This window comes from Bison bison, unplaced genomic scaffold (assembly GCF_000754665.1).
Source record: "Bison bison bison isolate TAMUID 2011002044 unplaced genomic scaffold, Bison_UMD1.0 scf7180017864389, whole genome shotgun sequence".
Lineage (NCBI taxonomy): Eukaryota > Metazoa > Chordata > Mammalia > Artiodactyla > Bovidae > Bison > Bison bison.
In genome coordinates this window covers 7,268,564-7,278,497 of record NW_011494961.1, presented here as the reverse complement: position 1 = coordinate 7,278,497, position 9,934 = coordinate 7,268,564, and the positions used below count along the sequence as shown (strand labels likewise).

The window sequence follows — 9,934 nt, the reverse complement described above, 5'->3', positions numbered from 1 at the left end:
GGGACTTCATGAACAAACTGTGGTACATCCATATGAGGGAATACAACTCAGCAATAAAAAGGAATGAACTGTTGATATGTGAACAGACGTGGATGACTCTCAAAGGCGTTATGCTAAGTGAAAGAAGCTAAACTCAAAACGCTACATACAAAGGATTCATTCATTCAACATTCTGGAAAAGTGAAAATTATAAGAAAGAAGAATAGCTCACTGATGATCAGGGTTGGTGGCAGGAGGAGGATTTTTACTACAAAGGGGCAGCCACACTCAAGGGAACAACTGAAATGTATTTTTCTAATCTAAAAATGAACTTTCTGTTTCTTAAGTACTGCATGTAAATTTTCTCTCTCACAGTATTCACTGGCATCTAATGGTTAAAAACTTTTTCATTTTGGTTGCTTTATAGCTGTGGATCGATCAATTTCCTCAAGTCTATCGGATGCAAGAGATGCCTTAGTGAATGCTGTGGTGGATTCCTTATCTGCGTATGGCTCAACTGTCTCAAACGTACAGCACTCGGGGTTGATAGCACCCAGCTCCCTCAAGTTATTTCCTCTCTATGTTTTGGCCCTTCTCAAACAGGTAGCTCTCTATACACTGTTAGATTTAATAGTCTTTTGAAATTTTCAATATATAGGTTTCCAAACCTAGTTTTTCTGGTGGGTGGTAGGGGATTAAATACTTGATTAGACAGTTGCAGCTTAGCATTGGACAAGTCATAAGCAGGAAGAGATGAATGGAAAATGAAGGTATGCAAATACATGATGACCCTCGTGAAACTGTATGCTCTCACTCTAGCGTGTGGGAGCAGTGTGAATAATGGTGTGCATATAGCACACTCCTAGTGTGTGCTCCTGGAAAGAGACTCTAAGGAAAGGGCCTGCTGTTCACTGAGCATCTTCCCAAGCCTCAGGCACCGTAATACGTGTTATATACACATCATCGTATTTAATCCTTACAGCTGCCTAGAGGTATTATTTTCCCCTTTTTTCTTACGATGTCAATATACCTTTGAGAAGCTAAGTAACTTGCTCACGTATCTACAAATTAAATTCTGAGCTGAAAACTGAATCCAGGCCTATCTGGTGTGAAGGCTGTGCTTTTCCCATGGCTGATGGTATATATCTGTTTTAATATTTGCCCACCATATTTATGTTTTACTGAAAAATGTATATTGTTTCTCCATGTAGAAAGCATTTAGAACCGGCACAAGCACACGCCTGGATGATCGTGTATATGCCATGTGTCAGATAAAGTGTCAGCCACTTGTTCATCTAATGAAAATGATTCATCCCAACCTGTACAGGATAGACAGATTGACAGATGAGGTATGGTTTTTTTTTCCATTGTGTTTGAAATTTTTTTAATTTAAATTTATTTGGATGTCTTGATTCTGCATCTAAGATAGTAATGTATTGTTAACAATTTCTTCCATCTGTTTTCCCCCTGTGACAATAATACATTAAATACAGATGTTAACTACGGATTTGATTAGAGAACAGGACTATTAGATAGTATCATGGTTATGGCATTTTCAAAAATAGTTTCATATGGCAAGTGATTCACTTCATGAATTTGGTTACATTTACTACAAAGCTGCATTATAGAAGGGTATTTCCATTTGTATTTTGAAGGTACTGACAGTTTCTGATGTGATCAGAGTGGAACTTTGACTATATTATTGTAAAATAATCTGGTATGCAACAGTATTTTTAGTATGCAAATATGTAATGTCTTTTTTCCTATTCTTTGGAATCAAAAAGTCCTTTGTAGCAGATATCGTAGTTGTACTTTTAATATATCCTGACCTCAGAAGGGAAGGAAATGGGCAGATCTTTTTACCTAGTCAAGTTTTTATCTTTTAAATTTGAATACCTTTGTTCAAAGGTCAACTGTAGTTTTTACATATTACAAAATTATCAAGTATTTTTCAGTATCAGAGCTAGTGGCCATTAGCTTCCAGCCTGGGATAATAGTAACGGAAGGTCATTCACATTCTATCTTTTTTCTTTTCAGGGGGCAATACACGTTAATGACAGGGTTGTACCTCAGCCACCTCTTCAAAAATTGTCTGCAGAAAAACTGACACGAGAAGGTGCTTTCCTTATGGACTGTGGCTCTGTAAGTACCCTTTAGTGACAAAGCTCCTTTTGCAGCTGGCAAAAGGAGAAACACAGGATCCAGCTCTGTTACCACAGATCAGGCAATGAAAGGTGGATTGGGAACTCAGGGACAATAAATTGGAACTGGCTCAGGAGATCAATTTATTTAAGAGAAGTAAAGAGATAAATTCCTTACTTCAAGGAATTTTTCGTCTAGAATCATAAAATTTTAAGGGATCCGAAGAATTTTTCTAGTTCAACTTGATCTATCGTCTGAAATGCCATTAATAATGAGGATTTCATGAGATGTCATTGGACAGGGTGGTGGTGAAGGGTGTCAGAATAGGCAGGGTGGCTTCATGAATGACACCTTGTGACCAGGAAAAGAAGTCCAGTAGCCACAGTACGGAGTGGGGCAGTGGTAGGGGGCAGGGGACATTAGTACAGAGACAGTGATTGAAATAATGGAAACAGTGGGTAGGAAATACAGTAAGTCATATACCTTGGTTGAAGCATTGGGGGAAGAGTAAGGAAAATGGTAAATGTATTTTATGAGAAGCTTGAAATTGAAGCAGAAAAGATATGAGCCACTCTGGATTCCTGAATGCAGGTTCCAAACATGCAGGTTCCAGGTTTCCTGTTTACTTTCATGTTTGTTCCTACTCGATTTGAGCTAGTGTACTGTGCCTCTTGTATGCTTGATGATTTTGAGAAGATTAGCTGTAATGAGTTTCCAATTAGGGAGTGTTACTGTGGTTTGTTTTGTTTTTAGGTTTTTTACATTTGGATTGGAAAGAGCTGTGACAATAACTTTATAGAGGATGTGCTTGGGTATCCTGATTTTGCATCAATACCACAGAAAATGGTCAGTGGATTCATATAGTTTTAACTTTTTGTGTACTTGTTTAATTTTTCTTTTTTGAGATATAATGCACACAAGAGTCACCATTTTAATCATTTTAAAATGTACAATGCATTTGTTTTTATTATATTCACAGTGTTTACAACCATTTCCAGTATATAATTTCAGAGCATTTACATCACCTCAGAAAGAAACCTGTATCTCCCAACCTTTCTGTTTTCCCTGGGCAGCCACTAACCTACTTTCTATCTGTGTGAATTTGCCTGTTCTGGACAATTCGTATATATGGAATCACACAGTGCAAGGCCTTTTGAGTTTGGCTTCTTCTCACCATGATTTCAACATCCATGTTGTAATGTGTATCAGTACTTCCTCCTTTTTTATGACTAAATAATAGTCCATTGTATGAATATATCACATTTTGTTTATCCAGTCATCTCTTCTTGGACATTTAGGTTATCTCTACTCTGGTGCTATTGTGAGAAGTGCTTCCATGAGCAGTTTGTGTACAAATGTTTGTGTGAACATGTTTTCAAGTTCTCCTGGATATGTAACTAGAAGTAGAATTGCTGGGTCATACGGTAAACTTTTTAAGCAACTCCAAACTATTTTCCTGGAGAAGGCAATGGCAACCCACTCCAGTACTCTTGCCTGGAAAATCCCATGGATGGAGGAGCCTGGTAGGCTGCAGTCCATGGGGTTGCTAAGGGTCGGATGCGACTGAGCGATTTCACTTTCACGCATTGGAGAAGGAAATGGCAACCCACTCCAGTGTTCTTGCCTGGAGAATCCCAGGGACGGGGGAGCCTGGTGGGCTGCCGTCTATGGGGTCGCACAGAGTCGGACATGACTAAAGTGACTTGGCATAGCATAGCAAACTATTTTCCAACAACTTTAATTTGTCTAATTTAAATTATTTTGCTGATAATAAACATAATTTTTTCAGTAAGCCTGTACTGTATGTATGTTGATACCAAAGAAATATGATTCCGAAAGCAGTTCTCTATGCTACTTAATGGAAAAGGCCTACCTTATTCTTGGATGTTGTAAATATGCCCTTTCTCCTAAAATTAGTATAAGTCAATGTAATTCTTAACCACGTTTGCTATTTATTTTTTAAAATTTGCCACATTAATCCAGAGTTTATTTCTAAGACTCAACAAAGAAGAAAAATGAGAAAATGATTTGAACAGGTAATTCATAGGTAGAAATTATAGTAGTGGCCATATGGATCAATGTTCAGCTTCATTTATAATTAAGAAAACAAAATAAACTATTAATAACAGCATAGTATTTCTTTCATTTATCAGATTTTGCTCCCTGGTAAAAATTTTTTTAAATCTGATTATAGGCAATAATGCAGAGGGGATAGGTCAGCAGGCCTATTGATTGGACTGTATACATTTACACAGTCTTTAGGAGGGCCATTTGACAATATCTGTTGAAATTAAAATCACACCAGTGTATGACACAGTAAATTATTTACTCCTAAGAATGTATCCTGTAGATATACTCATGGAAGTATTCATATGTACACATATACTTGCTTGTATGCCAAGTCTCTTCAGTCATGTCCAACTCTTTGCGACCTTTGGACTGTAGCCCAAGCTTCTCTGTCCATGGGATTATTCAGGCAAGAATACAGGAGAGCGTTGCCATGCCCTCCTTCAGGGGGATCTTTCCGACCCAGGGACTGAACCCGCATCTCCTGCGGCTCTTACATGGCTGGTGGATTCTTTATCACTGAGCCACCAGGGAAGCCCCAATTAAATCTCTGAATCTATTAAGAAGAATACAATCTGAAAAAGAAAACAATGTGCATAATATCCATTTGTATTTTCAAAATGTGTTTCTATATATAATAGTGGCTATATTATATATCAGAGAAGGCAATGGCACCCCACTCCAGTACTCTTGCCTGGAAAATCCCACGGATGGAGGAGCCTGGTGGGCTGCAGTCCATGGGGTCGCTAAGAGTCGGACACAACTGAGCGACTTCACTTTCACTTTTCACTTGTTTCATTGGAGAAGGAAGTGGCAACCCACTCCAGTGTTCTTGCCTGGAGAATCCCAGGGACGGGGGAGCCTGGTGGGCTGCCGTCTATGGGGTCACACAGAGTCAGACACGACTGAAGCGACTTAGCAGCATATTATATATATTTAGAAAATATATGAAAGAATGTACATAAAAACATGTTTTTCTTGTACTTTTTAAATGCTGATATAAATTTAAATATAATTAACCCAAACTTTTCTGTTTAAATTTTTGTATACTATGTACTTTGGAAAAAACTCATTGCACACATAGAAGAATATACTTTTTCTTCACTGCAGGTGGATTCTTTACTGTCTGAGCCACCAGGGAAGCCCTCAGATATACATACACGCACACATATATATAAAAGAATAGATTTTTTAGGTCCTTTAAAAAATAGTCTTGCTATGGTTTTTAAATATAACTAAACATTCACACTATTCTTTTAAATTTCTTGCCCTTCAATATTAAGGACAAAGGAAACATAAAATTCTGTAAGAATGTCTGTTATTAGAATAATATTTATAATTGTTTATAAGTGAAATTGAAGCTTAATGATAGCCCCCCTGATCTGAATATTTCCTTTGGAAGAAACAAAAAGTACAACACAATATGAGTAACATACTAATTGTGTGTGTTTTATTGACTTGTCTGGAAAAACTATAATATTCAGGTAAAATGTCAGTGGCATGCTTATCATTAAATATGTCTTATTAGTCAGAAAAACAGATTTATCAACAATGTAATAAATTTCTTGTGTTTGGTTGCTGCTGTTGGGGCTGGAATCGAGTGCTGGCGTTTGGTGGTGGTGGTGATTATGATTGAGTTCTAATACTGCCTAAGTCTGTGAGAAAGAAAATGACTTCCTAATTGCGTTTTTTGCCAGACACATCTTCCAGAGCTAGACACACTTTCATCAGAGAGAGCCAGATCCTTTATAACTTGGCTTAGAGACAGCAGACCATTAAGCCCAGTTCTTCATGTGGTAAAGTAAGTACTTCTGTAACTTAATTATGAAATTGTCTTATCCTGTCCAATCCATGTGAAATTGTTTGTCTTCAAATCAAATTTTAAATAATAATATCAGAACACATTGTAGTGGTAGAAGGCTGTTACTTGATTAACATCCCCTATCCTTTTTCGTAAAAGTCCCCACATATTTTTTCTAATGTATAAGTATTCTTTTTAATAATATGCATTTTTAGATAAATATTCCTTTTTCTTTTTCAGAGATGAGAGTCCTGCCAAAACCGAATTTTTTCAACATTTGATTGAAGACCGGACAGAAGCCGCCTTCTCTTACTATGAATTTTTGCTTCATGTTCAGCAGCAGATTTGTAAGTGAAGTGAAATAAAGTTGAATAAGAAGAAAGAGATCTATAACCTAGGTAAAGCATAATCTGTCAGAGAAGCACTTAGGAAATTTGAAATGAAGGCACTTGTTACAAGAGGCAGTACGTAGCGTAGCGCCTTGTCTGAGGCTTTGGCAAAAGGTAAAGAGTAAGAAGGAACTTGACAGATTTTCTTCACCCTAAGTTTGACGCTGATGATGCTGTTTCACCAAGTATATTCTGAGTTGGTTTCCACACATTTCCAGAGTGCAGCAGTACAGTTCTCTGTTCATTGCACGCTGGCAAACTTCTGTAGCTATGTGGGATGGTATGTCAATGAAAAATTAGATAAATTCTTTTTTCTTATAATTAATATAACACTTCTGGACTTGAACTTTGACAGGAGATGCCAAAAGGCAGTGGTACCGTGTTATTTGTTTATATGAATTACTTTTTAACAAGGAATGATTCATATTCATTAAATGAATTCAATATTTTCCCTGTAAAAACAATAGAATTTCAGTACATGAACTATAGAAAAAAAATATATATAATGTATATAAATGTTACATTTGTAAAGAAAATGTAAAAATGTAACTACAGAATATGAATTGCTTAAACTGTGCTGCATTGTTGGATGACAACTCTTTTTGTCGCAGTTAGAGAATGAGGTTGACTAATGCATATTATGAATTGAGTCCACAAAAGAAACACAAAACTCTTTGTAATTCTGTTAAATCTTTTATGTGGATTTATTTATGATCAGCCTACTAATTAAAAATATTTTGCTTGACAATATGGCTTTGTGTTTTGTGTGTTTATGGTTGGGGGAGAATTGGTGGTATTCTTACATCTAGGATGTATTGGATTTATTGCTCGAGGAAATGCAGTGATACTGTTTCATTAATTTTGTGGACATTACCAAGTACTTACTCTGTTTGTATTCGAAAACAAACCCTACTTTCAAAATATATATGACTGTTAACTAATCAAAACCTTAATTTGTCTTTCTTGGTTAAATTAGGCATTCTTTTTCCTTGTACATTCATAGCAAAATTTTTATAACATGTGACTATCCTATTTAATTGACTTTTAAGGTTACCATCTGGAACTTTGAGAGCGATTTTTAAAAAAATCTTGTTTACTAACATTTATTTACTATAAAACTGTTAATGATCCATTAGGTTGTAGAATAAAATTTTATTATAAACACTGTAAAAGTCCTACTGATGAACTTTGGAAGGGAAAAGGCTCTTGATGTGTGTGATGAGTGGTTTTGCGCTTGTTGGGTCTCTTTTCTTTGGATAAAAATAAAAGTACTCTCTCCCATTCCCTGCTGGAAATGAGAGGTTAAATGACTCACCCTAAATGACATTACTAATTAGTGACAGAGCCGATAGTAGAAGTCAGATGTTCTACCCACCCACCACCTACTCCGAGCCCAGCCCACCCCCAGCGCTGTATGTGTCCCCGTGCCCTGCGGCCTCCAGCAGGAGAGAATCTTACTGAATCAGGAGAAACTGCAGTGTTCCAAGGGCAGCTATATACTGTAATTACACAATACGGAGTATCATGTTTCTAAATATTTTTGTCTTTGGCTAGTTTGTTCCTCATTTAATAGGTATTTATTAGCACTTAATACTTGCTAGATATTGGTTTATGCTCAAAACACAGAAAATCCTGATTTCACAGTGCTTACACTCCAGAGTGAGTGTGTGGACTGGGGAAAAGAGCACATTTGTATGTCAGGTGTGGGAAATGCAATGGGGAAAATAAGGCAGAAAAAGTATCAAGAATGCTGGTTTTGACAGCAACTAGGGAGGCCCTTCTGAAAAGGTGACCGTTGAAGAGAGCCATGTGGCTGTCTGGAAGGAGAGGCATCCAGGGGGTGAATCTTTATGGTAGGTAAATATGGAAGTTAGCCTTTGGTCACTATGGTTTTCCCTATTAAAGAAGCACTTGGAGTCATCAGTTGAGAAAGGGTAAAGAGTGTTAGAATCCAAGAAATAGTCGCCTAGGAAGAGTAAGAGATGGGTTGACCAGTTTGTAGTAGGGTTGTCAGGCAGCATGAACTTCAGCCAGTTAGCATGCCTTTTCCTTCTAGCCACATTTACTGCTTGGTGGAAAGTTGGATTTAAGTTAGAACAGAAGAGCAGGGGAACTGTGGATGTATACAAGGAAGCTCCTCTGTCATTCAGGTGAAAGGGATGCAAAGCGAGTGATAGACAAGAGCTCGGTAGTGGCAGTAGATAGAGAAGGGCTTAGTAGTGTGAAGGTCCTGTTGAGGTCAGAGAGCTGTCCGAGGGTGGAGACCAGAGGGAATGAACTGGAAAGACAGGAAGTGGCGGTCAGGATATGGGATGCTTGAAATTGAGGTTTGGGGAAGTTTAATCTAGATGTCTACAAATGCGCGGAGAGATGCCTACCTGGGGTTTGAGATCAAAAAGAGCCACCTTGAAAAGCCTTGTCCTCTAAAGGCAGCCAGACTTCAGTCAGAGAATGAAGATTGACATCAGTGGGAACATAGGTGAGGAGCTGAGGAGGTTGATCCTAATGGGCTGTAGACAGATTATCTATCATCCTCACTCCCTCCTATGGGACAAGTCTCTGGCCATTTGTTTTCTGAGGAGGGGAGTGATGAGAGAAAGGGGCATGCTCACCAGGAGTTCTCTGAGCCCCGTTTCACCAAATTGAAACTGTCATTAAAGTTAACAGTTTAGGGGTATCCCAGGTGATGTGAACGTCTGCTAATCTGCTATTCAAACCATTGATTCATAGGAACATACAATTTGATTTATAGTTTACACACTACTCTTAAGGAATATATCCTAGCACAAATTGAGTGCATTGATGGAAAAAGAATTCTATTTTTCATTTATACATTAATGTATATTTGTGTGCTAAAAACTATTTGAAATCTGTTTATAGATAGGAATCTGTTGTAGTCAACCTGTGAGGCTATGAAATGCATATATTATTAATAGCAAAGTGTTAAAGAAAACCATGACTCCTCTGTTCAAAGTAACTTTTGAAGACACTGAAAATACTTTTAAAGGCCAAAAAAGATGAAAATTAACGAGACTGAAAGCAGCACTGCAGGTATTATTTAGGTGGAATCTCTACTGAAGACATGGTGGAATAATTACTGAAGACAGTTTAAAATTTAAAAAACAAAAAACAAATCTTTGGCACATGAAACAAAGACCTCCTGAAAAATAAAAATGATAGATACTTCATGAATCACTCACCTTTTATCTCTAAATTCAGAGATGGGATCTGTGTCAAACAGAAAACTGGGCATCCTCCTCCTCTGCCTTCTTAGGATCCCTCCGAGAGGCAGAGAAGTGAGCCATGATTAGGGGACACAGAGGCTTTTAACCCATTGCCTTCTCATGCATCTTGAGTTGAGCCAAAAATGAAAGCCCTTTCTTTAGTTCCCATTAGTTAACAAGGCACAGTTTTGTAGATTTTCATTTCAATTTTGGGGCTGAAAAGCATTGCTTACCAACAACCCACGAAATGAGTTTGCTGAAGATTGCTAAGTTTGTAGTCAAGTGAAAATCAGTTTTTATTAGAGATTACTCCTGAGAAACCTGGTTCCTGT

The 9,934-nt window shown here is 37.5% G+C and overlaps 1 protein-coding gene across 3 annotated transcripts in view; it reads left to right on the top strand.

The window, feature by feature from the left end:
- SEC24B (SEC24 family member B) overlaps positions 1–7,125 on the top strand; it is a 65,986-nt gene extending 58,861 nt beyond the window's left edge. For 2 of the 3 annotated variants that reach the window (XM_010858549.1, XM_010858550.1), the window contains 6 exons: positions 407–582; positions 1,191–1,328; positions 2,017–2,121; positions 2,875–2,967; positions 5,886–5,989; positions 6,230–7,125. In XM_010858549.1, the coding sequence (XP_010856851.1) occupies positions 407–582; positions 1,191–1,328; positions 2,017–2,121; positions 2,875–2,967; positions 5,886–5,989; positions 6,230–6,344 (731 nt within the window). In that variant the 3' untranslated portion in view covers positions 6,345–7,125. Of the gene's footprint in view, positions 1–406; positions 583–1,190; positions 1,329–2,016; positions 2,124–2,874; positions 2,968–5,885; positions 5,990–6,229 lie in introns of those variants that run through there. The other variant, XR_826914.1, reaches the window with a different exon arrangement.
- The last annotated feature ends 2,809 nt before the right edge of the window (positions 7,126–9,934 follow it).